The 27,473-nt window shown below is 47.3% G+C and overlaps 1 protein-coding gene across 1 annotated transcript; it reads left to right on the top strand.

The window, feature by feature from the left end:
- Window positions 1-9,727: 9,727 nt before the first annotated feature.
- Prkrip1 (PRKR interacting protein 1) lies at window positions 9,728-24,851 on the top strand. The gene is made up of 6 exons (XM_051204969.1): window positions 9,728-9,886; window positions 10,785-10,863; window positions 12,771-12,871; window positions 15,361-15,446; window positions 17,730-17,797; window positions 24,461-24,851. The coding sequence occupies exons 1-6, from the start codon at window positions 9,761-9,763 to the stop codon at window positions 24,556-24,558; spliced, it is 558 nt and encodes a 185-aa protein (XP_051060926.1). The 5' UTR covers window positions 9,728-9,760; the 3' UTR covers window positions 24,559-24,851.
- The last annotated feature ends 2,622 nt before the right edge of the window (window positions 24,852-27,473 follow it).

Here is a 27,473-nt window from a genome sequence, read left to right as displayed (position 1 = left end):
AGAAAACAAAACATGCATGTCCTCCCTCACACATGGATCCTAGCCTGTAATGGATCCATGTGAACAAGGACATGTGTGAGTAGAGTAATGACACATGGCTAGGACAGCAAGAGGATGGTATCTGGTAGTAAAGTGGGTAGGCTACAGGGGGAGGACTCATGGGCCATGAAAGAGGGCAGAAAGTGAATTGCTCTTCTGGTTTTAACTGTCACAGATTTTTTGTTTTGTTTTGTGTGTGTGCTGGATAAAGGCATTAAGTGTAATTAATGGTGAAGGTGTCCAGTGTGAAACTCCCTGGCTTCAGAACAGCTCTTTGGTTTTATTTTGAAGCAGAGACTCACTGTAGTTCTGGCTGGCCTGGAACTCACAGAGATCCACCTGCCTCTGCCTCCATGCTCTGGTGAGAGCCACTCTGCTCAGAGCAGAATGTCTGTTGATGCGGTGTGTTGACTTTGGGTCTGGGCCAGAGCCTGTTTGGGTGGCCATGTTAATCAAGCTGCATGATATTTTTTATTTGCAAGTTATTTACAATAACGTGATCCTTATACATAAAAAAAAAGGAAAAAGAAAATTGGTGAGAGATTATGAGGCTCTCGGGAAGGCAGTTATTGCTTAATGGTTCCTGGGCTTCTGCCTGGGGTGGTGAAAGGGTTTTGAAATGGCCAGGGGGACTGTTACACAACATCATGAATGTCATTAATGTCACTGGCTGTACTGTCCACTGTGTCTCTGGGGACATGTGCCTAGACCCCTGCTAGATCCTGAGCCTTGATATAGCACATATTTTCTATACATACTTATGTACACATGATAAAGTTTAACTTACAAATCATGAGTAATGAGGGCTGACAAAATGGTTCAGTGCGTAAAGGTGCTTGCTGCCAAACCCAATGACCTGAGTTCTATCCCCGGGACCCACATGGTGGAAGGGGAGAATTGACTCCTGTTATCCTCTGTCCTTTACAGGTTTTCTGTGGCATAAGGGCACCACCCTTCACTCGCACACAGAGGCACACAAACTAAATAAATTTAATAGAAATTTGATTAGATATAGTGAAAGATTAGCAGTAATTAATAATAAAATAGAAAAATAGTATATGGTTATAATAAAAGTTATTCTTGCCGGGTGGTGGTGGGGTGTGCCTTTAATCCCAGCACTCCGGAGGCAGAGGCAGATGGATATCTGTGAGTTTGAGGCCAGCATGGTGTACAGAGCTCCAAAGCTACACAGAGAAATCCTGTCTCGAAAACCCAAAAAAAAAAAAAAAAAAAAAAAAGTTATTCTCTCTCTCTCTCTCTCTCTCTCTCTTTCTCTCTCTCTCTCTCTCTCTGAGACCAGGTTGGCCTTGAACTCAGAGATTCACCTGCCTCTGCCTTTCAAATGCTGGGATTAAAGGCTTGGTTCAACTCTCTTTTTTATGATCTCATTTTATTTGTGTGTGTGTGTGTGTGTGTGTGTGTGTGTGTGTGTGTGTGTGTACATGGATGCATGCGTCTGTGTAAGTATGTCTATGCAGATGATGGCAGAGGCCAGCAGAGAGTGACATGACAGATCCCTTGGAGCTAGAGTGAGAAGAATGTGAGTCATCTGATGTTCCTGGTAGGACCTGAACGCAGGTTCCCATGATTGAGCAGCAAGAGATCTCAACCCCTGAGTCATCTCTACTGCACACTTTTCAATGACTAAAGTGGAACCTAGGAACAGTTATGCACTGCAGCCCCAGTGGCCATGGGAAGGCTGAGGCAGGAAATCCCAGCACTTTGGTGTTTGGAAGGAGTTAGGGTCATCCTCGGCTGCCTAGGGCATTTCAGACCAGCCTGGACTTGATGAGAACTGCTCTCAAGCAAGCAAAGAACAAAGAGCTAGTTGGGAACCAAGATCAGGGAGACAATGGATTATTTTTTTCATTGTAAATGTGCAGTCAAGAAGACAGTTGAAAATGCACACACTGGCCCAATCAGTACTCTAGGCTAAACTGAAGGCTCTCAAGTTCTAGGCTAGCCTGAGCTGTATATCAAGATTTTGTCTTAAAGAAGGCAGGGAGGGAAATAGAGGAGAACACTTTACAATGGCAAGTTACAGAGCCAAGTCACAAGTGCAGGACTTCACCAAAAGGGCTCTAGGCTGATCTGGCATCCCCAGCATCCACCCAGCTTGCTTTAAGTACATAAAAGAGGGAAAGAAGACAAATGCTAGGCATGTATCTCAGCAGTACAGCACCCGCCTAGAATCCCCAGTGAGGGGCTGGGGTGTGGCTCAGTGGTAGAGCCCCTGCCTAGAATCCCCAGTGAGGGGCTGGGGTGTGGCTCAGTGGTAGAGCCCCTGCCTAGAATCCCCAGTGAGGGGCTGGGGTGTGGCTCAGTGGTAGAGCCCCTGCCTAGAATCCCCCAGTGAGGGGCTGGGGTCAGGCTCAAAGGCAGAGTTCTTGTGTACAACATGCAAGGACCTGGGTTCTCTTCCCAGCACTGCTGCAAAGAAAACAGGAGGAAGATGAGCAAAATAGACCCTACTTTATTATAAAGATCCACGTCATAGGGTTTCTATGTGGACCACAGTGGACAAACCACCCCGGGTGCCCTCTATTCTAGTGTACTCTGGCAGGCATGCTCTGACCCGACGTGACATCAGGGTACCGCCAGACAGTTCAGTGCCATAGCTTTAGCTTGTCTTAGCTGTGATGATTTCTCAGACTCTTTGTTGTGATGCCTTGGACAGCGCTGAGGAATGCTGGTCTGGAGGTTTGCAGTGTATCCCTAGGGGTGTGCCTGATAGCTTTCTTTTCATTAGACCGTAGTACATTTGATGTTTTCATTTATTGCTGTCATTATTCCATTTGAGTCCAGATTGTTGCAGTTTTGGCTGCAACACACTAAAGTACCCTTAAAAAACAAACAAAAAAGCTGGGTGGTGATGGTGAATGCCTTTAATCCCAATACTTGGGGGATAAAGGCAAGTGGATCTTTGTAAATTCACCCTGGTGTAGAGAGCAAGTTCTAGGACAGTCAAGGCAACACAAAGAAAACCCTGTCTTGAAAACCAAACCAAACCAAACTAACAACAAAAAACAGCTAAATAAAAAAAAGATGGCTTAATGGGTTAAAGGACTTGCTGCCAAGACTATCCAACTGAGTTTCCACCCCCAAGCTCTGCACTGTAGGAGGAGAGACCTGACATCTTCTAAAAGCTGTCTTCTGTTTGCTGTAGTACACACCACACACACACACACACACATATTCACATACTCACACACTCATACACTCACGCACACATGCATGTAAACACATGTTAAATGTAATTTTAAAAATTACACGGGAGTGGTGGCATGTTATTATAATCCCAGCACTGGTAAGATCAAAACAGGAAGGTCGGGAGTTTAAAACCAGCCTTGGCTATGTAAAGCTTCCTCTCAAAATCAAGCCAGCTGGGTGTGGTGACATGACACATGCCTTTAATCCCATCACCGAAGAGGCAGAGGCAGGCAGAGCTCTGTGAGTTTGAGGCCAGCCTGGTCTATATAGTGAGTTCCAGGACTACTAAGGGTACATCGCGAGACCTTGTCTTAAAAAAGCAGAAACAAAACAACCCAAAGAACTAAAAGCCACACTCCCAAACAAACAAACACCCAGCCAAATAAGTAAGAGTCTGGTTCATACTGATCTAGTATGCATAGGGTTCTGGGTTTGATCCCCTGACATGATGGCATGCAGCTGTAATCCAGCACTTAGGATATATAGGCAGAAGGATCAGTAGTTACATAGGAAGTGGAAGGCCAATCTATATGACACCCTATAGCAAAGAAAGAGAGAATAAGAGGAAGAAAAAAGGATCATTGGTTGAGGGTTGGGAGGTCTAGAGGCCCCAACTGGTGATGGCATTCACGGTTGACTGAGCCCCACAGTGGATACAATGTCACAAGTGATGGGGAATTTGTGTCATCTATCATTTTTTTTCCAAATGTAGCTAAGGCTGGTCTGGAACTCATGGCCCTATTGTCTCAGGCTCCTAAGTGCTAGGGTTACGTGGACGTGGATGCACCACCATACCTAACCCTCAAATCCACGACGCACCACCATACCTAACCCTCAGATCCACTTGTGACTCAAGAGTCATTCAACAGTGTCCAGCAAGACCCACAGATTTGCCTGGCAATGACATAAACAGCTCTTTTTTTAGATTCAGGCTGTTTGTTATTTACATAAGAGCAGAAGTAAGATCTGAAACAGGCGGGTGAACAGGCAGACAGAGAACCTGCCAAGGGGCGGGACCTGTAATCCTGGCCTTGGGGAGGTAGAAGCCGAAGGCTCAGAAGTTCAAAGTCATCCCAGGTACACAGTGAGGTCAAGATCAGTCTATGCTACCTGAGGCCCTGTGTCAAAACATGAGAGAGAGAGACAGAGACAGAGAGACAGAGAGAGACAGAAACAGAGAGAGAGGGAGGGAGAGAGAGAGACAGACAGAGAGAGGGAGGGAGAGACTACTAATGAGGAGGGATGGAATGGGATGGGGGTGGGCCTCAGCCTTTCTGGAAGAGAGGAGGATCTTAGGAGGTTTTTTGCCTGCTGGCAAAACCATGGCTCTCTGTCTAGCTTCAGGCCCTCCATGTTTAAGCCCCACCTGCAGAGGCCAGTATGGTGGCCAGGTGTGTCCAGGGAACGACTTCCCTTACACTGGCTGAGACTTCTCACTTCTCTCCTTTCCTGGCATCTCTACTGGCTGCAGTAGGAAAAGAAGGGAGGATGCAGGAGAAGGTGTGAGATGGTCCCTCGCTTGGTCCCTGGGTCCAGATAAGTGCTAGAGCTGGCTCCCTCACTTGCCGAGCCTTTATCTCTTAGGGACACCATGCTAGATCTCTCTGAGGAACTTCTGGTGACGGGACCCACAGGGAATCCTCAAGATAGCCTCTTTTAATGTAGCCCTTCCTATCCTGAGTTCGCAGGAGACCCTGGCTTTTTTAGACATGAGACAGAGAAGTCCTCTTCCGTGGTCACAGAAGTGAGTCTTGCTCTCCAACACAGCACAGAGGCTCTGCCTGCCATACTGAAGTAGCTCAGCCTGACCATAGTCTTCCTTCCTCTTCTGCATGTGCTCACGTGTGCTGTATGGTGTTGGAGATGGAACCCAGAGCCCTATACATGGTAGGCAAGGGCTCTTAAGCAGAGCCCTCTCTGGGGGATTCTATGCAGGTGCTCTACCACTGAGCCACGCCCTCTGTGTCTACCAGAACACCTATCTATCCCACAGCAAGGGACTAGGTTATGACTCAGTGGTAGAGCTCTTGCATGACATGCGTTAGACTCTGGGTTCAATCCCTGGTACTAACAAAAAACAAAAATGAAACACACACATACACACACACACACACACACACACACACACATTCCCTCACAGCTTCAACAATAGAGCAGAGAAGATGCCCCACCCTGGCCCCTTCTCACAGTGCTTCAACCAACATAAACTTCTGCTTTTTGCAGAACTGTCCCTGGGGAGAGACCTGCATGAAGCTGAATGACAAGAGGCAAAGATTCACAAATGGCTTGTGTTTACCCCTAGGATACCAAGGAGAGATGAAGGCAGCTATTGGGGGGGGGGCACTGAACTCAGGGCATAAAGTTTAGGAAAGGCATGGGACTATCTAGTGTTATTAGAAGTGACTAAGAACGAAGAGCAGGGGGACTAGAGAGATCACTTAGCAGAGAAGCTCATGGGCTGTGCTAGAGGAGGACCCACGTTCAGTTCCAAACACCCAGATCAGGATGCTCACGCCTGTCTGTAACTCCAGCTCCAGGGGATCTGATCTGACACCTGTGGCCCCCACTGGCACCAGCACTAATGTATACAGAGACACACATAATTAATAATGAGAATAATAAACATATATATATATATATATTTAAGTTTTATGTGTACGGATGTTTTGCCTGCATATATGTTAATGGGTCAGAAAACAGTGTCAGATCCCCTGGAACTAGAGGTGTGTGTGTGTGTGTGTGTGTGTGTGTGTGTGTGTGTGTTTACATGTGTTGCCTGGGATCAAAGTTAGAACCTTACACATGCTAAGTGATCTCTAGGTGGCATATTCCCTACTAGATAATAGGTGTCATTGATACTTCTTGATGAAGGAACCCTCCATAGCTGGGCAGGCCTCAGAATGGAAAACGCTGGAAGGGAGTGCTTGGAGACATCCAAGCCTTGCAGTCAAACATATGAAAATGGTCATTTCTCAGCACCTCCACCACCGAGGCTCCCTTCCAGGCCTAAACACAACTTCCCTCTAATCCTCACTGCCTTTTATTTTTTAGACAGGGTCTCTTGTAGTCAGTTCTGGCCGGAAGTTCATTTTGTAGCAGAGGTTGCCCTTGAAATCCTGATCCCTCTGCCTCTACTTCCCAAGTGCTGGGATTACATACAAGTGTGCACCAACAGGCCTCTGTCTCCTGCATTTAGATCATGCTCACTGGGATCCAGGTCGCAGTTTCCAAAAGGGAATTTAAAGCAGCTTTGTGGTTGGATTTCCAGTGGGGTCTGGTGGCACTTTGCTGCCCTCTGATGGCAATGTGTAGTACTCTAGGTCCAAATCCTGTGAGGAGAATCCAGGGGCGAAAATCTGGCTTCAGCCTACCAGGACCTCATCCCATCCGCCATGACTCCTGTCAGGGCTCAGGCCCTCAAAGATCAAGGGACAGACCACTAGATTTGAGTCTGTGACCCTGACCCCAACAACTTTCCCACGGGCATTGGTTCTTGTCTGTTTAATCAGCATTGAAGAAGAGGAGGCGGCCGAGCTGGGTGTGGTGGCAGAGGCAGACTGATCTCTGTGAGTTAGAGCCCAACCTGGTCCGTGAGGCAGAAACAAGCAGATGCCAACCTGGTCACTTTGTACAAATCGAATTCACGAAAAGCCAGGACTGCTACAAAGAGAAACTTTGTTTCAAAAAACAAAACAAAAACTAAATAAATAAAAGAACTCTAACAACTGTGAAAACCACCAAGCATGCGTGCTCACCCTTTCCCGGTTGAGCATTGATTGGGATTACTGATGTTTTCGAGAAGCAGGTCTCAGAAAAGGCTGTTAGGAGGTTTAGACTTCTGGATGGTAATTTGGGGGAAAATTTTAAGTAAGGGTGCTTTTCTTAGGACTAAATGTTATTAGGGAGTGAGGTCGATGATTACATTTTTTTCTTTTCTTTTTCTCTAGACAGAATTTCTCTGTTGTATCCCTGGCTGCCCTGGAACTCGATCTGTAGTCCAGGCTGGCCTAGAAATCACAGAGATTCACCTGCCTCCACTTCCGGAGTGCTGGGACTAAAGGTGTGCACTACTACCACATGACTGCTGATTACATTTTAAAATAATAATATTATTTACAGTACAGGAATTGGACCCTGGGACTTGTGCATGCCAGGCAAGCATAGAGATGCCCCCAGTCCCCCACTAGTAGATTCTAGGCAAGTGTTTGACCACTGAGCTTCATATGTAGAAATGACTGGCCTTGAACATGGTTTGATATGGAACTAGATATGTAGACTAGACTAGCCTTGAACTCATAGAGACCTGCTTGCCTCTGTCACTTGAATGCTGGGGCTAAAGGTGTGTGCCATCATGACCAATGTCCTTAGTTTTTTTTTTTTTTTTTTTTTTTTTTTTTTTTTTTTTTTTTTTTGTTTTTTGAATCCTTAGTTTTTTTTGAGACAGAGTCTTTCTATGTAGCCTTGGCAGGCCTTGAATTTTCTATCTTCCTGCCTCTGCCTCCTTTCTACAGTATGTGCTACTACTGTACTCGGCTGGGTATTTTGGTTTGGGTTTTTGTCTCTTGTGGTACTGAGGAGCATTAGAGTATAGGCCTGAGTCAGGCATGCCCCAGCAGCTCTCTCTGGGGCAGAGTTTCAGAATCAGTCAGTGCTGTGACTTGGCAGCTCCCAATGTATGGTACCTTGCTCTTCTGTGCTGAACTAAATCACAGAATGCTACACTTTCTGCTGCCCCTAAAACGTTATAGAAAAGATCCTTCCTTAGTTCTGGAAATTTGGTCACTCCTTGAGGGGATTTGCTGGGAAAGATTATTCTGAATTATTTCTAAAGAGTCTCTCTCTCTCTCTCTCTCTCTCTCTCTCTCTCTCTCTCTCTCCACCTCCCTCTTCCCATCTATCTTTCTCTTATTCCCAGTTAGTGATGCTCCTCTCCAGGCTCCAAAGGGAACCCTCTCATTCCCTTTAAGACTCCATGGTGTTCAGAGCTCCATATACTGTATTGTTTCTGTCTAATGCTCTTTCTCCCGTCTGCAGACCCAGTCAGCTCTGAGGCCCTTTCTTTATAATACGCCTCTTGAAAGGACTTGTTTCAGTTTCCTTAAATACAAACTATTGCTGTTATCATCTCATCTTTTATTATCTGGAGCTAACACAGTACCTCACATACGGTCCAAAAGATGCTCTGCCCCTGGACAGCCCCAGCCCCATCATTCTCCATTACTGTAGATGTTATGTAAAATTAGGTACGGTCATCTTCACCTGAAAGCTTTGAAGTGAATTCCTGGCCAGCTCCTAGACTGGAGTGGCAGTTCTCTTTACTCTAAGAAAGACTCATATACTCAGCCTTGACTGGTGGCACTGTGCTTCCAGAGGGGCCCAGGCGATCGATCGGGCTGTCTCAGGAGTTCAGTTGGGTTTTTGTGCTGTGTTGTAAAAGAAGTGCATAAGAAATGGGGTGTGAGGCTAATACTTCCAATCCCCGGATTTGGAGGCAAACATGGCTCTGGCAGTCCTCGCCCTTCTCCCCCATTCCCTCTGCTTTGCTAAACACCATTGGATTATGTTCCTGAAGCTAGCCACCAAGGTCTACCTGTATTTGGCCTCTTCCTCCTCCTGAGGCTGACTACCAGGATCCAGTTATCAAAGTATTAAAGTCTAGCGATCAGAAGCCCCCTTGGCTCACCAAATTGACATGCCCAATTAAGGTTAAATAGCTCATCCTAACAAGGGTTCCCCCTTTTCCTTTATAAATCACCATTTGCCTGCGGGCCACATCTCTCTCCTCTCTGTCTGTCCTTTGTCATTGTCATGGTCCCCAAATGTCTCTTTCCCTCCTTTCTTGTTCCCTTTCCCCTTCTCCCTTTCCTCTATTCCCTATCTTTGTCTCTTATTCTCTGCCGTCGTCTGTCCCTCTGGGGCATCTCATTTGTGTTGTTTGTGCTGAGAACTTGGTCTTGGGGTCAAGAGGATAAATTGTCAAGAGTTCCAGGCCAACCTGAGCTACCTATGAACACTATCTCAGGAGAAGAAGGGAAGGGGAATTGTGAGGGGGGGGGAAGAGAGAGAGAGAGAGAGAGAGAGAGAGAGAGAGAGAGAGAGAGAGCGCTAAATCAAATAGCTCTCTAAGACAAAGCCCAAGGACAAGCAAAACCAGGAGGAAAGTGCTCAGGGCCACAAACAAGCTGCACGAAACCCTTGGGGACCTGAGAGGGCGCCTGGGGCCAGGCCACTCATCATGAAAGGCCGCCTCTTCCCCCTAGGAATATGAGAGTCAGGCAGCCCTGATTTGTTTTGAAACAAGAAATGAAGTTACGCTGCTATGACCGCACTGGCCTCGCGCTCATGAATATTCAGCAAGCTGGTCAGGCTTTCGACACCGTCTCTGATTCCCCCCCCCCCCCCCCGCTGAGAGGGTGCGCATGCGCGCCGCCGCTGGAGCGCAAGTGGCGCGTTCTTCTGTCGTCATCAAGACTAGCGGCCGCCGGCAGAGCTTGCGAAGAAGTAAGCTGCTATGGCGAGTCCCGTTGCCAGCTCTGTGAGGCCGCCCAGGCCCAAGAAAGAGCCGCAGACGCTCGTCATCCCCAAGAATGCAGCCGAGGAGCAGAAGCTTAAGCTGGAGCGGCTCATGAAGAACCCGGTGAGTCGCAGTGGGCTCTGCGGCCCCTTCACCCCACCCTCCACACTCGGGAACGCTACACCCCGTACCCCTAGAGGAGGCCTGGGGCGGAGAAGCCCGCCCCGTAGAGGGTCCTTGTCCTACAGCGCAGCTGCATGAAGGGTGCTGTTCAACCCTCCATCCCCTGCTTTTTCTTAATTTTCTTTTTTGCGGTACTGAGGCGTTGCGCATTCTATCCATGCCCGTTTTGAATCGACTCTGTACTATAGGCAGCTCTCAAACTTGGGGTGGTCCTGCCTTGTGTCCTCAAGTAGCACAACGTCACTATTCCAGGTTGCTTCACAGCCCTTTCTGTTTTAACTTTGATAAGAATGAAAGCGGTAGAAGCTGGGCGTGATGGTGCACACCTGTATAATTCCAGCACGCTTGGTGGCTGACACAGAAGGTAGCTACAAACTCCAGGCAACCCTGGTCTACATAGTGAGTTACAGGCCAGCGATACAGTGAGACCTATTTCAAAAACCAGCAAAAAACCAAGAATCTATGCCTCAGGGAACGTGTTCAACTCCTCTAAATAGCGCCCATTATTAAAGAGGCGCTGGCCAACACATTTGGAACACATCACCCTTTACCGCCCAACTGTGCTTCCTAAAAACAGCTGAGAAAGTCTCATGTTTTTGCCAAGAAGAGGTTGGCTCTCCCCTCAGTGACTTAGATTCCAGGCTTCTGTATGGTGGGAGAGTTATGGCCCATGTGAGACCCCGTGGTTTACAGGATGAAGTAAGATCAGTACAGAGGATGCACGTTCAGTCAACTCCAGGTTTGAGAAGCCTGCTCATTTGTGTTAGGTCACAAGAGCTGTAAATTCCTCAGCAGGAGTACTTTTGCTTACAAATGCTTTTCTGTTTAACTATTGCAGGACAAAGCAGTTCCAATTCCAGACAAGATGAATGAATGGGCTCCTCGGCCTCCTCCAGAATTTGTCCGAGATGTTATGGGTACTGTCTTTTGTCTGTCTGTGTGTGAGGGGGTATAATTTTTAAGAGGAAATATGAAACACTATTGTTGATATTTGTGAACTAAATTTTTGATAGGAAAATTTTTTTGTCTTTACAGTGGAGGAGTGCTGTGTTTTATGGTTTGCACTAGGTAATGGTTGCCCACCTTATTCTTAGGTAGTTTTGTTTCTTGTGGTTAAACCATTTTATTCAGAGGCCTTAAAAAGTTGGTATAGACTGAAGAGGTCCACATGATCAGACAAACTAGTCGGGGAAGATCTTCTAGGCTTCCTTTATGCTAAAGGTGTTTGCTTATTTTCTGAGATAGAGTCTGACCATGTAGCCCAGGCTATACTTGAACTCATAATCCTTAAGCCTCTGCTTCCTAAGGGTCACAGGCTTTCACCTTGCCCTGGAGTTACTATTGCCATCATGAAACACCATGACTAAAGGCAAGTTGGGGAAGAAAGTTTATTTGGCTTGCAGGTCTACATTGTAGCCCACCACTGAAGGAAGTCAGGACAGGAACTCACACAGGGCTGGAACCTGGAGACAGGAGCTGATGTAGAGGCAGTGAAGGGAGCTGCTCACTGGCTTGGTGATTATGGTTTGCCTGCTTTCCTACAGAACCCAAGACCACCAGCCCAGAGGTGGCACCACCCACAAAGGGCTAGGACCTCCATCAATCACTATTTTTTTTAAGATTTATTTATTTATTATGTATTCGTTCTGCTTGCGCATCACAAAAGGACACAAGATCTCATTATAGATGGTTGTGAGCCACCATGTGGCTCCTGGGAATTAATTGGACCTTGGAAAGAGCAGGTAGTGCTCTTAACTTCTGAGCCATCTCTCCAGTCCCCATCAATCACTAATTAAGAAAATGCCCTACAACCATATTTTATGCATGCATTTTCTCAAGGGAAGGCCCCTCCTTTCAGATTACTCTAGCTTGTGTCAAGTTGATGTAAAACCAGGCAGCACAATGATCAGGCCTTTTCTGGCCTCTCCCAGCACCCACAGGCACACGTGCACACACAGACACCTACATACATACATACACAAACAGAAGGACATAATAAAGCCAGGTGGACCGGAGGCTGGCACATCAGTGAGTGCTCCCTCCTCCCTGTGCCTCAGTTTACCTCAAGGCTGACTAGACATGGTCAGTCGGCTCTCTGCCTAGGTCTGATATTCAAATGGCAGTTTACCCAAACAAACACGATAGGGCTCCCCCCTCTCTCATTGGCTTATTTTCTCCCTTTTGTCCCTCATGCCACCACAAGCATATGTTTAAGATAAACTGTTTCTATATAGTCATTCATGTTTTGTAATCCACTTCTTTTCACTTGCAGTATCAGACATATTTTCTCAACCGTTAGGAATCTAGCTCGTCGCTTGTGAAATCATGGAGGGAAGCTGAGTCCTTTCTAGATGGTGGGTTGTCAAACCGCATCTGACCCTCCTCTTACTGTCATATAGAAATAAGTTTTGTTTTGAGCCGAGGGTTTGCCATGTAGCTTAAGTTGGTCCTGCACTCTCTGTCTTCCTGCCTCAGCGTACGAGGGTTATAGGCTTGTACTACCACTGCTAGGGTAGAGTGGGATTTATTCACACTGGTGATTTGATAATACCTACAGTGTGCCATGCGCTGTCCTTGCTAAATTACAGGTAGAAAGACTCAATGCATGCAGGACCTTCAGTTTGAGTTCTTGCCTTTAGCCTCAGGGGTTAAGTGCAGCTTATGTTGGTAAGTGGATTCCTCTTCTCTTCTTTTCTCCCTCCTCATTTTGTAGTCCTGGAGATTAAACTGTGCCTGCCAGGCAGTGTTCTGCTAGTGTGCTGTGTTGTATCATTAGGCCTGATAACTGAGTTTCATCTAGAACTCTGGACTGTCCTGGCTCTAGGTTCCAGTGCCGGGGCTGGCAGTGGAGAGTTCCACGTGTATAGGCACCTACGGCGGAGAGAGTACCAGCGGCAGGACTACATGGATGCCATGGCTGAGAAGGTTAGTGAAGCCACGGAACCCCGGACGCTGGGTCAGACTCGAGACCACAAGCTATCCACACTAGAAGAGTTATGTGTAGGAGTGTTCGGTGCATATGGAGGGCACCACAGAATCCGCTTCCTCCCCCTTCCCCAGGCCATTTGTCGGCAAGTGGGGGCTTCCACCCATTGGCGGTTTCCTCCTCTCTTTTCTCTCTGTTCTCTCATGCAGTTCACTGTGGTTGGTGTATGTAGTACTGTGTGTTCGATGCCTGATTCTCAGGGGATTTTAGTTTTCTTGGTGCTTATATTTCCTCATGATAGGTGACAACTAAGAGTTTAAGAATTGCTTTAGGCCAGGTGGTGGTGACACATGCCTTTAATCCCAGCCCTCAGGAGGGCACTCGGGAGGCAGAGGCAAGTGAGTTCAATGCCAGCCTGGTCTACAGAGCTAGTTCTAGGACAGCCAAGTGCCTCCCCACCAACACACACACACACACACACACACACACACACAAACACAAACAAAAATAATTGCTTTCGAAATTATTGTGCTGTAAGAACCAGTAAGAATAGTGGTATATGACTCTCTGCGAGTCGTAGGCCAGCCAGCGCTACAAAACAGTGACTCTGTCTCAGAACAAACAAACAAATAGAAACTGAACCATTAGGAGTGGACAGAGTGGCGTGGGCCTGTTTTCCCAGTTTCCAGGTTCAGGCTAGAGAATTTCTTGAGCCCAGGAGTTCAGGGTCAGCCTGAGCACCATAGTTAAGATCTCAAAATAAAACAATGACAGTTGGAGAGATGGGTCAGTGAAATGCTTATCTTGCAAGCCCAAGGTCCTGACTTCAGTCCCCAAAACCCAGGTGTGGAGGGAAAAGGCTCCGGGTGACGGTGTGTGCTTGTAATCTCCTCACCAAGGAGATGGATTCAGGCAGATCCTTGAGCAGTACTTACCAGCCGCCTGAGCCTAACTGGTGACACCCTAGGTGGCAACCTAGGAGTGACACCCACAGTGACCTCGGGCTTTGAAGTCATACATGTGCTCTGGCATACATGTGGATCCAAATATACATGCACATATGTACATACATACAACCACACAAAAGCTTTGAAGCGGGTGGGTGTGGCTTGGTGGTAAAGCACTTGCCTGGCATTTCTGAGGGCTTGGATTTAATCCTCAACACTGCAGTCACAGAGAACCTGAGAGAGAGAGAGAGAGAGAGAGAGAGAGAGAGAGAGAGAGAGAGAGAGAGAGAGAGAGTTTTGTTCTGGTGTGTGGGTGTAGGTTTACTGAACTGCCTTCACCAGGCTAGCTGGCTCTTGAGCTTCTCCTCTCCTGCCTGCTCTTCTCCAGCCTTGACAGCACCGGAATTAGGGACTGTCCTGTCCGCCTCTTACATGGGCTCTGAGGATCCAAACTCATGCCCTTACACTTGTGTGGTATTGTAAGAATTTTCAGGTTAGAGGGGACTAGGCACTATCGAGCCCCTCCCTCCAAGGTCCCAATGACAAACCAGAGTTCTCCCTGGGGAACCAATGAGTGTTTAGGGCTTACAGAGCACAGTGAGAAGTTACTGATGGGAGATGGGCACCCAAAAGCACTGCCCTGGAAAGATGGCTTCCTTCCCTGTGGCAGCAGAGAGGGAACCTTTTCTTTCCCAGCCTTTCCAGCCTCTATGCTCTAGCTCTCCCTGAGACCTCAAGGCTATGTCAGTTATGGCAGAGTTACATACAGCTGGTTGGGAGGGGTGGCCGTATGCTCAGGCGAGGTCCTCTGACATCCCCCCACTCCCCACCTCCCCCTACCACTCCCCACCCTCCTCACCGCTGCCATCCCCCACCTCCCTCCTCCTGTGGGGAATGGCAACAGGCCCATCAGTGGTGGCCTTCTGCAAGCAGGCACAATGAACTCAAGGTTGCAGCTGTTTGGCTTGGAGGACAGTGCTGTGACATGTGACATGTGACACATGCTTTGCCCTGAGCCACCCATCCTTATGATACAGCTGTAGAATCAGCCCTTTAATAGCTCTTACCTAGGGTGTTAGGACTTACTCCTGGGCTCTGACCCTTTAGCCCTTTCTTTTGCACAGGCCACCAGAGCTACCCCTCTGAGTCTCTGCTCTCTCTCTCCCTCCCTCCCTCTCCCTCCCTCCCTTCTTTCTCATTTCCCCTTCCCCCTCCCTGCTCTCTGTTTCCTCCCTTTCCCCCTCTTGCTTATCTCTGCTCCACCCCATTTATTTTATGCACCACACCTGTTCCCTCCCTAATTTCTCTTATAGGTTTTGTCTTACATAAGTGGTGTCTCTGTGAAAGTTATTTTTCCATCAGAGAGTTATGCATTGATTCTCTGTCCCACCTGGAGCGATCTGTTAAGGTGGAAGTGGCCCTGGAGACCTGGGTGTTACCTGTGGCACCCTAGTGGTGTCCCTGTGGAACTTGGACTCTTACACTTCCAAAGCCTGTCCAGCCCAGGGTAGTCTGAGTGATGTGTTGTTTGTTTTTTTCAGCAAAAACTAGATGCAGAGTTTCAGAAGAGACTAGAAAAGAATAAAATTGCTGCAGAGGAGCAGACTGCAAAGCGCCGGAAAAAGCGGTAAGAGCTTTCTGTGATCATTGTAGCCTGCAGGCTGGACATGGGGAAGTGTGTGGTGGATAATGAGCCAAGTCCTTATAAGCCAGAGTTCATTAGCAGCCAGTGTTAGGGTAAGAGCCTGTGGTCCCAGTTACTAGGTAGGCCAAGGCAGGAGAATTGTTTGAGCCAGGAGTTCAAGACCAGCCTGAGCCAAATGGCAAGGATTGGTGACATGACTCAGCAGGTGAAGGTGCTTGCTGCCAAGCCTGAAATTCAATCCTAGAACATACATGCTGGTTCCCAAAAGTTGTCCTCAAGCTGGGCATAGTGACTCATGCCTTTAACCCCTGCATTTCAGGACACAGGCAGATGGATCTCTGTGAGTTCAAGAGGAGACTGGTCCTCAGAGTGAGTTTCAGGACAGCCAAGATATACAGAGAAATCCCATCTGGGAGTTGGGGGCACTAAAAATTAAAAAAGTTGTCTTCTGACCTCTACACATGTGCCAATCACACACATGCACGCACATACACACATACATGCATACACATGCATCATGCATAACACCGTACAAACAAATGTGTGAATAGATGGCTCAGTAGCTTATAGCTGGTCTGGGGTTCAACTCCCACATCAGTGATGTTGAGCAGCTCATAACCACCTGTAACTAACTAACCCCAGAGGCTCTGATGCCCTCTTCTGACTTCCATGGACACCGAACTTAAGTGTACATACCCACACTCAGATACACACAATAAAATGAATCTTTAAAAAAATAAACCCTGCGCCTTTAATCCCATCACTCAGGAGGCAGAGGCAGGCGAATCTCTGTGAGTTCAAGACCAGCCTGGTCTACAGAGCAAGGACAGGACTACAGAGCGAGGACAGGGTTTTGATACAGAGAGTCCCTGTATCGAAATACCTAAAAAAAAAAAAAATTAAAAAATAAACCCTCACCAGGCAGTGATGGCACACGCCTTTAATCCCAGTTCTCAGGAGGCAGAGATGGGGGGAATCTCTGAGTTTGAGGCTAGCCTGATCTACAGAATGACCAGGGATACACAGAGAAATCTTGTCTCAAGAAAGCCCCTCCCCCCCCCCCCAAAAAAAAGGGAGGAGGAGGAAACCTTCAAAACATAACAGAAAGTTCACTTATGTAACCTGCAGGAGTCTGGGTAGGCAAGTCTTAAGATGAGTGACACTGAAAGGGATGATCTCTTGCAATACCTTGAAGCCACACATCTCTCATGGTCCTTCATCCCCTTACAGATCGAAGATACAAGTCAAACTTGGTGTCTGTGAGTTTCCCTGTCTCCCATCATTTCTGCATTTTTTTTTGTTTGTTTGTTTGTTTGCCTTTTGAGATAGTCTTGCTGTGTAGCTTAGGCTGGCCTTGAACACTGTTCCCATCACCTCAGTTTCCTTTCTACATTTGAACATTGTATTTTTGAGACTTTTGTAACCAGACTTCCCATGTGACTTTTATTAAGTGGATAGCCACTTTTTTTTTTGGGGGGGGGGGGGAGACAGGGTCACATTATGTTGGCCTTGAACGCTCTTGAGTTTTCTGGTTAGTTCCACCAAATTCTGGGAATACAGATATAAGCCACCAATCTCACCTACTCCTCAGAGTTTGATCCCGACTTACAACTTACTTAAGTGAAAATAGTTGATAGTGACAGGCTAGCAATCACTTTTGTCTTTCTTTCTTTCTTTCTTTCTTTTTTTTTTTTTTTTTTTTTGTTTGTTTGTTTGTTTGTTTGTTTGTTTTTTTCTGTATTGTTCTGGAGCCTGTTCTGGAATTCACTCTGTAGTCCAGGCTGGCCTCAAACTCACAGAGATCTGCCTGCCTCTGTCTCCCGAGTGCTGGGTTTAAAGGCGTGCACCACCAACACCCAGTTAGGATGTCTTATTTTTAAGTGTATGTGTATCTGTGTGGGTTTGTACATGTGAATATGAGTGCTCATGGGGCCGGAAAAGAAGCTAGAGTTGCAGGCAGTATGAGTTGCCTGACTTGGATACTGATTGCTAAACTCAAGTCCTCTAAGTGTTGAGCTGTTTTTCCAGTCCATTACTATAGCATTTGCATTGTTATAAAGATAGCATAAGTCAGGCCTGGCAGTGGTGGCACATGCCTTTAGTCCCAGCACTCAGAAGACAGAGAGAGGCAGGTGGGTCAATGTGAGTTCAAGGCCAGCCTGGTCTACAAAACTACACAGAGAAACCCTGTCTCAAAATAAACATAAGTCGATGTTTCTTCAAAACACCCATTCAGTTAACCACTGTGTATGCTTCCATGTGTAGCCAGAAGTTAAAAGAGAAGAAGTTAATGGCAAAGAAGATGAAACGTGAACAGAAGAAACAGAAGGAAGGTGAGTGGTGTCCACATTTCCCTCAGTGGCAGTCACCATCCCTGAGGTGACAGTGGCAGCTAACCTGTCACATGTGTCATGTCAGAAAGCCACATGACTGAGCCAGGCATGGTGATACACACCTTCGATCCCAGCACTGGGGTGGCGGCGGAGGCAGAGGCAGATCTCTGTGAGTTTGAGGCCAGCCTGATCTATATAGTGAATCCCAAGATGGCTGGGACTCTGTAGAAAGACCCTGTCTCAAAAAAACCAGAAAGAAAGGAAGAGGCCAGACTGGCTTAGGCAGAAAGGAAAGCTCACAGAAGGCGGTTGGGGTAACTTAATGGATTCCTGGTTACCAGTGTCACCCCCTCTGTACCCATCTTCACACTGCCCTGCTCTTCAAGTACCTCCAGCTGCCCCCAGTTGTTTTCCCCCTTGCCTCGTTTCTCCCCAGGAGGCAGGATTGAAGTGCTGTCTCAGCATTGGAAGCCTTTTGTTTTGTAGTTCTGTGTACATGCATATATACACACGTGTGTGCACGTGTACATGTGTGCCCATGGAAGCCAGAAGCCAATGTCAGGTTCCTCTTCGATTGCTGTCCACCTGATTTGTTGAGACACAGTCTCACTATAGCTGGCGGTCACTGATTTCACTAGCCTGGCTGGCTGACAAGCCCAAGGGATCCTCCTTTCTCTGTCTGCCTAGAGCTGGGATTTCAAGCACACACTGCCTTGCCTACTCTTTCCATTGGTACTAGGGTCCAGCCTCAGGTCCTCATGCTAGCAAGGCAAGTACTTGTACTGACTGGTCCATCTTTAACCCTCTTGTTTGTTAGTTTTGAGACAGGGCCTGTGTAGCAGCCTGGCTCAGTCTCGCATGCACTCACACCCCCGCCTCCACCTCCTATGTACACGGTTGGTTCCCCTTCTACCATGTGAGTTCAGGGACCAAACTGAGGTTGTCTGGCATGACAGCAGCCTTCACCAACTGAGCCATCTTTCCAGCACTGTCTGTTGTGGTTGTGGTTTTGTTTGTTGTTTAGTTTTGCTTGGGGCAGAGTCTCGTGTAGCTCAGGGTGAGCTCGCAGTCTGCCCTTCCTTACCTCTACCTCCCAAGTTCTGTGATTACAGACCTGCACTGTTATGTGCAGCTTGTATTTTTAATTCTCTGTCTCTTTAAGCTGCTGTTACAGGGATTCCTGTGCAGGCTGCTTTCACGGTCTGCTTTGTATCTTAGCACCTTACACGAGATGGGGGAGCTTCCCGCCGTAGATGTCCCATCAGCCTTGTGTATTTTCTGTTCTTTTGGATAGTTCCCAACCATCCACCCATAGGCTGTCCTCTCCCGTGATGTCTCCTTCTGTGGTTGGGTCTGCCTTGTGAGTTTTGTTTCAGTGACATGGTAATAAGGAAGTTCTAACTCTTCATTAGATTCTGATTCATGCTTTCTATTTCTTTGCTGCAGTTTTACCATCCCATTCATTTTTTTTTTTAATTATTTTTTTATTTTTGTTCTTTTGAGACAAGGTCGCTGTGTAGCCCTGGCTTTCCTGGAACTCATAGACCAGGCTGCTTTTGAGCTCACAGAGATCCACCTGAGTGCTAGGATTAAAGGAGTGTGCCTGCCCCGCCATGCCATGCCTAGCTGCCTTCCCATTTGTTTCAAGACTGAGCCACTCTTACATTCTGGAAAAAGTCTAAACTAGACGCTGTCTTAGTTTGCTTTCTGTATTTGTAATAAAAACACCTCATGATCAAAAGCAACATGCGTTTATTTCAGTTGACAGTTGTACTCCAGCATGAAGGAAATCAGAATTGGAACTAAGCAGGGAGCTGCTGCAGAGGTCATGGAGGACTGCATCTTACTGGCTTGCTGTCTGTGGCTTGCTCGGCTTGCTTTCTTATACACTCAGGACTACCTGCCCAGGGGTGACAGTGGTCTGTCTGGGCCTTGGACGCTGGTCTGCGTAGGTCTTGTCTTTTGTTATTTTTCTTATACCAGTTGAGCTTTCTGGCTCTTTAGAAGCCAAGTCATTTTCTGATGTATTCTGGACTTTTCGAATGACTTTGGTCTTGTTTCTATTCCTAGTAGGTCATTAACTTGGCTGTGTTCAGCGAATAGGTAGGTTCTGGACCTCCTGTTAATTTGTGATTTTTGCCTCCAGGTAGGTATGACCCAAGGGTGCCACCCAATGGCCAGTCTAGGTTAGTTTTTTGTTTTGTTTATTTTTGGTTTTTTGTTTTTTTTCGTTTAGTAGCTAAAATACAGGACCTCTCTTAAGACTGTACTGTAATGGTAGAGCATGCATATTAAGGTCTGTCCTTTTGGTAGAACTGTGAAGTGCCAGGGAAATAGAAGTTTGACTATTTGTAGTGGTGATATGTTGTTGCTCCTGATGTGTGTGTGTTGTTGTTGTTGTTGTTTTTGCTGTTGCTGCTGTATGTGTGTGCTAGTCAAGGTCTTGCTCTGAACCTAGTGGGCCTGAACTGTATAGCAAGCACATGGCTACTCTGTTTTTATTTATTCTGGTGTGTGTGTGTGTGTGTGTGTGTGTGTGTGTGTGTGTGTGTGTGTGGTCAGAGGACAGCCTTCAAAAGGAGCTGGTTCTTTCCTTCCACCCTTTGCCTCCACACAGCATCTAGGCCGCATGGATACACAGAAAGGAGGAAAGAAGGAAACTCCACTCTTTGTCAAGTTTTGTGTTCTACCTGTGTGAGATCCTTAGAGTACCAAATTTAGAGACACAGTGATGGTGCAGATTTGAGAGACAGATGGAGGGAATTTTAATGGGTTCATTGCCGTGTGGGAAGATGATAGGTCCTAGACATGCTTGTGATGACAGTAGTACAATATTAAGGAAATACTTAGGCGAGACATAGTGGTACTCACCACTAATCTCAGCACTCAGGAGGCAAAGGCAAACCCACCTCTGTGAGTTCAAGGCCATCCTGGTCTACATAGTAAGTTTCAGGCCAGCCAGAGGTACATATTTACCTTAAATAAAAATTGAAAAAAAGAGTAAAAAAATAAAACTTGGGCTGGCCATGATATCACATGTCTTTATTCCTAGGAACCAGGAGTAGAGTCGGGTGTGAGCCAGCAAATCTCTGGCCAGCTAGAGCTACCTAGAAAGATCTTGTCTGGAAAAAAAGCCATGCTTGGGCTATGGATGTACTCAGTTGATTAGTGCTTATCTGGCTTCTATCCCAGCAATGTACAAAAACTAGGCTTGGTTTTGGGCATCTCTAGTCCACACTCAGGGTATGGAAGCAGGAGGGTCAGGCGTTCAGGGTCATCCTGAGAGCTGTGGACAAATGCTATCACTGGTACAGTGTGGATCGCCTGTGCATATCAGAAGTACCAGGTTGTATGTAGTTTGTGTTGAACAAAGCAGAAGTAAGTCTGGGGATCGTCAGCAGTGACTTACATGCATTTCTCCTTTATTTCTCCTTCCATTATTTCGGGGTTTTTTTGTGTGTTTTTTGTTTTGTTTTGTTTTTTTGGTTGTTTTTGTTTTTTTGTTTTTTTTTCATTTTGTGAAGAGAAGATTTTTCTGGTGGCCTGGGTGAAAAGAATGAATTTAATGTAGTATTGCAGGATGTGCCACAAGGTGGCCCCAGCGCATCGTGAGGCTTGTGCTGGGTTGGCTCCATCCCTGACACGCTTTAGTTCTTCTTAAAAAAAAAGAAGAAGGAAGAGTTGCCTAAGGCTATGTTCTGTGCTGTGTAGTAGCTCAGTCACCAGCCTGCAGCTTGGGACTTGTATCTGAGTGACAGCACTGGGTTGGCCATGAGCCAGTTTGGATCCCTGTCTTCTCCAGTGATGTGTCCTCACAACGGTTTCCCTTCCCTAACACCCTGCCCTCCAAGAGAACCTGAAGTGACCCTGTTAGTGGACACAGCTAGAGCTAGTCCCAGCCTCAGTGCTGGTGGCTACCGCTGGGGCAGGGTACTCTTTGTAGGGATCGGCCATTGCCTCGTACATCAGAAGCAGTGCTGGTGGCTACCGCTGGGGCAGGGTACTCTATGTAGGGATCGGCCACTGCCTCGCGTACATCAGAAGCAGCTGCTTCCTCTTGATCGTTGCATTGGAAGTGTCTTGGCACTGCCAGATGTCCCCTAATCAGAAGGGCACAGAAGTCCCTTTGAGTTAGAGAGATACTTGCTAGAGGCGATGCTCTGTCCGAATGGCAGCTTGTATGTGCTCTGGACTAACATTCAAAGCCACAGACTTAAGTGTAGTGGGCTGGAAAGCTGCCCTGTTCTTTGTATCCTTTGATCATGAAGCCACTGTGTTCCTTGCTTGGGAGCCATTAGGGTACACTGAAGAGAACAAAGTGAAAAATGATAGTGGCTATAATCCTTACTAAAAATAATAGCTTACCTGTTTGTTTTTTCTTGCTTTCAATTTATTTATTTATTATATATATTTATATATGTGTGCCCTATCCATGTTAAAACCAGGCTGGTCTAATTTTACCACAGAACTTTGTATCATGGGCCACACCACAGAGGTAGTGTTTATCAGGTTTTCCCACTACAAATAATTTATTTTTTGGAAGGAAATCACCTTGTGCAGCTCACACCTAAGGAATGAGGTCCAGTCAGGCCCCTCCAATCTGAAGGCATATATCTACAGACATCGGTTAGGAGATAGTATCTCCATCTACATAAGCGTTTATCTGTGAGGACAAACCTGTGTGTGTGGTCTGGTCTTCCTTTACCTCCTTGCTGGAACTGTCTTGTCCCTGTGATAAAGTCTCTTCATTGTGTGCTTGCCTACCACGAGCTTTCAGCACTTCCTTACTTTCTGGTACTGTAAGATACTCCAGGCTCATCCAAGGATTTCCTGCTCTCAATCTAGCATTGGGTGTTGGTCCAAGACATCTATTTTCTTTTGTTGGCTTAGTGTTAGAAAGCAAGATCATGGGGGTGAGGGTGGAAGGAGCCATTCATCTTTGGCTGGTGGAGAAAGTAGTGGTAGGCAGTTCTGTTCTCCAAGTGTCCTAGGCCGTATGCCCATTATCGGTGGCTGTGACATTGCTAGGTGATGTTGTTTGGTGGGCCCACTGTCATACAGTACTGTCTGTCAGTTGATAGAGATGACTGTGCAACTTGTGGAGGTGTATGTCCTGAGCAATGCCTGGACACTCCTGTCTGTCCACTGTAAGTTAATCATGAATCTCAGTGCCTCCAGCTTTTGTCCGTCATCAGTGGGGCATTCCAGCTCTGTGCACCTTACATCCCACACTATCACCCTTGTTCACTCCCAGCCTCTGTTGTACTGGTTGAGAGTTGCTGCTCTCCTGTGGGAAGCTGCTGCTTACACCACAACACAGAGGCCCTTTGCCTGTAGCTGTAGACCCTGATCTCCTATACTGCCCGGTCAGTACCACCCACCCTTTCCAGAGACACATTTACAGGTCAGTTGGACTCTGCGTTCTGTCTTAATCCCTGACTGAAGTGACTTTAAAGATGTACTTTTTAAATTTATATGCCTGCACTTATGTATATATAAGTTATGTAGACCCTGTGAAGGCCAGGGGAGAGCATCAGATCCACTGGAGTTGGAGTTAAGTTTTTCTTTCTTAGATTTTTCAATTTTATGTGTAAATGTTTTGCCTGTATGTATACATGTACATCACATGTGTGCCTGCAGAGGTCCAAAGAGTGTGTCAGGTCCCCTGGGACTAGAGGTACAGATGGTTGTGATTCACCATGTGGGTGCTGGGAACCCCACCTGGTTCTCTGCAACAGCATCCAGCGCTCTGAACTATTCCCATCTCTGCAGCCTCAGTGCGTGGACTTTGTCCGGTGCATAGTATTGTGAGTCCACTGGGAAAATATACAAATTAGTTTCGCTGCCCTGAAAAGTCCCTGGTGAGTCAGCTGGGGCCCCTGTGCTAGGACCTCCCCCGCCTCTACCTCTTTCTAGCCAGCTCCCGCCCACTCCCCTGCTCTCATGACAGGAGGAGGGGCTGGGGACAAGTTGTCTCTGATGTTTTCTGGGCCAGCTTAGCTGTACCACAGTGCTAGCAGCAGTATTAGAATATGCTAGACGCTTAAGCTGTGTTGAGGATAACCAGGAGACTGACACAGCCCATCTTCATAGGTTTTTGTTTGTACATGATTTTGAAGAACCTGAGGCTCAGGCTGGGGAGGTTGGCAGCCCAGTGGGAGACGTGGACCACATAGGTATCTTTCATGGTGTCCCATGTAGGAGGTGATGTCAACGGTGGGGGCCATATACTCTGCAGGCGTGGCTTGTGGGTGTCAGGTTCTGATGTGTACAGCCAGATCTTTTTAGTGAGGCTGAGGTAACCCTCTCAGAGTAATAAAGTTAATGCAGATTGCTTTTGGGGCAAACCTTTTAAACAATAGAATTGGGCACTGTTGGTCACAAAAGCACCTCTGGCTTCCAGCTGTTTCTGCCCAGGAACAAGTATACCCTCGGCTCTCTTCCTCTTCTTGAGACAGGGTTTGCTGCCCAGGCTAACCTCAAACTCACTATGTAGCTGAGGATACCCTTGAACTTGTCATCATCTGCCTGGGGTTGTCATCATCTGCCTGAAAGTCCTGGGGTTATTAGTATAGCTTCTATACCTAGTCTCTTCCTTATTTAAACCCCCTTATCTCTCTGTCGGATCTGTCTGATTATGATTTGAATATTGTGTGGTTACAGAACCCAGTCAGTGCCAAGAACAGCATGCCAGCAGCTCTGAGGAGATATCTGGGACAGAGGAGGAGGAAGAGGAGTCCAGTGTCATCATGGGACGATGAGGACATGAGCCCAGCTCATTTTCTGAACAACTTTGGAAAGAGGCTGTGGGCCAGCTGCCAGACTGGCTGTGTTGGGAGAAGTCAGGAGCCTCCTGCATCTCTGCTTGTCTAGGGAGCAGAGGGACCATCTCCTAGATATTTGCAGATTGCCTACTGTGTCCTGCCTTACTGCTCTTGCTAAAGGGAAATGCCTCACCTTCCCCCAGTGCCTGTTCCCTTCTGCTTGAATGGTGATAAGCTCTGGACTGGTTTCTGTGACGAGAATATTTATTTAGTAAAAAGCAGAAAACCTATGGGTTTTGTCCACATGTGCGAGATGTAATTACCAAAGCCTCAGAGAAACCATGAAATGACGTAGAGACTGAGCCTTGAGATTTGGCAGGCCCTCTTTTGCAGCCCTCCTTCCAGATCTACCCAGACACATGGCCTTGGCTCTGGGAAAGGCCTGCACTTTGGATGCCTAGCTCTGTCCCTTTGTGGAGCAGGAGTTGCCTGCCCAGCAACTCCCAGAATGTGTGTGAGCCGACCAGGGCCCTCAGTAGGAGGCTGGGCAGAAGAGAGGCCCCAGGAAAACAGTGGGTAGTGAAAGAAAGCAGAGAGTGACTGGTGAGATGAGGGAGAGGAGATAGGTACTGGCCAAAGCCTTCCTCCCATTCTTAAGATCCAAGCTGAGAGGGATGGAGAGGGTGGGACTCTTAAGGATGGAAAACCCTCCTGTCACCAGGATTTGGAGGCAGCCAGTCCTCCATCTGGGTGCCCCTGACTGACTGTGGTCCAGAATGCACCAACACCATGCCAGGGAGAGGGGAGGTGACCAGGTCCGCTTTGGTCCTCAGCCATCAGGCCAGTGGGGCGGTGGGCGGTTTAGTAGACCCTGGCTTTGTGTCTGGAGTGTGTCCATTTCCTGAGTGCGTCATGTGCCTTTTATGGATGTTAGCAGCATTTTGAGTGAAAGGGAAGCTAAGAATGTCTTCTACTTTGTTTATTTTTATGTTTTTGCTCTTCTTTGACAGCTCATGCATGTTTGTAATGTACTTTGATCCCGCTTACTCCATTCTCTTAGCCCTGCCTTTCATTAGGGTTGCCTAAGTGAGCTTGGGTGGTGGGTAATTTACCAAAACCTGGAAACCTCCCCAGTGGCTGTGCTACCGAAGGAAATGACTCCCTCCCCTCTTCTTTTACCTCTGTAGCAGATTCCCTGGTCCTACTCTGAGCCATGTGACATCTGGGATAACCCCTGTCCTTGCAGCAGTTTGAGTCACGTGAGATCTTCCTGTAAGTCAGGACTAGCCTGTGATTTTGTGATTTGCTTTTACTCATCAGTGTCAAGGCTCTTGCTTTGAACCTGCAGCCTAGACCTCATGGGCTTTTGCTCTGCTGGGCGAGGGCTGCTGAGGAGGAGGGCTGCGCCAAAAAGCCTTTCCCTCAGCTGCCTCGGAGCCAGGGACAAGTCCCTTCCTGCCTCTGCCGGTTTGCCTGGCCTAGAGCTGCACTCAGCACATGTATTATCCCACAGCTTGGGAATGACTAAACAAAAGGATTCCAGGAGGAAGCATCTGGGGAAATGTTCCTGGCTAAGGGGTTATCAGTTCTCTAGGTTAGCTGACTCTCGGTCTATCTTCAGACTGTTATTTGTTTGGGGAAATGGAGCAGTTAGGTGGCGTCACTGAGGCGGGTAGCTGATACTGCCAGCCTCCCCCAAAGCCACAAAGAGGAGGATCGTGCCATTATGTGCTTGTTGAGGGCTCACAGGTGAAGAGAATTCTGGCAACGAACCCCAGGCCATATATAGCATAACTGTCAGAAAGCCTGGTGAGTGTGGCCATCTTACCCCAAACAAGCCTAGTCTCCCCTCGGAAGTTAAGCACTCTTGCCCTGGTCTCCTCAGGAGGAGCAAACCTTGTCTCTGAAGATCCCAATTTACCCACAAGGTAGGCCTTTTTTATTCACTCTCTTGACAGACATGTGCTAAGCACTTTGTGTGACAGCTGGTCATTTTTAGAGTAGAAAGTTCTTTGCCCTTCCATTGGATTTCTCATGGAATTTCCCACAGTAAGGTTTCTCTTGTTGCAAATGGTGGGGCCGGGGTTGAACCAGCCAGTGTGACTATGGCCGTTGTGGATGTGCTGTCCTGGGGAGAGTTGTCTGGTAGTACCACTTCAGCAGGAGAAGGTACCTGGTACTACCCGGGCTGAGGATGTACAGCCCTCCTTGGTGTGAGTGATGACTATTGCGTACAGGTTGCTTTTTTGTGTGTGGTGGCGTGTGGTTCATGAACCTATATGCATACTTCAGAAGCCAAAGAGCATCACTATCATGGGACAGGGTCCCTGAGGCTGGTGGCTGGCAGGCCCCAGCAGGCCTCCTCTGACCTCCACAGCACTAGGGTTACAGGCATGCACACCCAGGTTTTCAGTGTGTGTGAGGGGTGACCGCATGTCCTCATGCTTGCACAGCAAACACTCTCTTACTCACTGAGCCATTTCCTCAGCTCTCATAAAATAGAACTGAGTAAGGGGCTGGAGTGATGGCTCAGCAAGTAATAGCACTTACTGCTCTTGCAGAGGACCTGTATTTGGTTCCCAACACCCACATAGTACCTTGCAACCAGTTCTTAAGGATCTGGTAGCTTCTTCTGAGTTCTGTGGGCACTAGGCATGCATGTTATAAACATACATACACACACACATACATACATAACATACAGGCAGACAAAATACAGGAGGCAGAGGCAGGCAAATCTCTTGAGTTCAAAGCCAGTCTGGTCTACAGAGCTAGTTCCAGGACAGGCTCCAAAGCAATACAGAGAAACCCTGTCTTGAAAAAAACAAACAAACTATATATATATATATATATATATATATATATATATATATATATATATTTGAGTAGAGCTGACCCTATTATTCATGGTT

The sequence above is a fragment of the Phodopus roborovskii genome, unplaced genomic scaffold, assembly GCF_943737965.1.
Source record: "Phodopus roborovskii unplaced genomic scaffold, PHOROB, whole genome shotgun sequence".
In the NCBI taxonomy this organism is placed as follows: Eukaryota; Metazoa; Chordata; class Mammalia; order Rodentia; family Cricetidae; genus Phodopus; species Phodopus roborovskii.
The sequence above is the reverse complement of the archived record's forward strand: the minus strand, read 5'-3'. Positions and strand labels throughout refer to the sequence as shown.

What these genes read in the sequence shown, in the direction of transcription:
- Prkrip1 (XM_051204969.1), top strand. Translation starts at nt 9,761, where the DNA reads ATGGCGAGTCCCGTTGCCAGCTCTGTGAGGCCGCCCAGGCCCAAGAAA. An exon ending in ATTTGTCCGAGATGTTATGG is followed by an intron (nt 10,864 to 12,770) that starts GTACTGTCTTTT and finishes TCCTGGCTCTAG; the next exon opens with GTTCCAGTGCCGGGGCTGGC. An exon ending in GCAAAGCGCCGGAAAAAGCG is followed by an intron (nt 15,447 to 17,729) that starts GTAAGAGCTTTC and finishes TTCCATGTGTAG; the next exon opens with CCAGAAGTTAAAAGAGAAGA.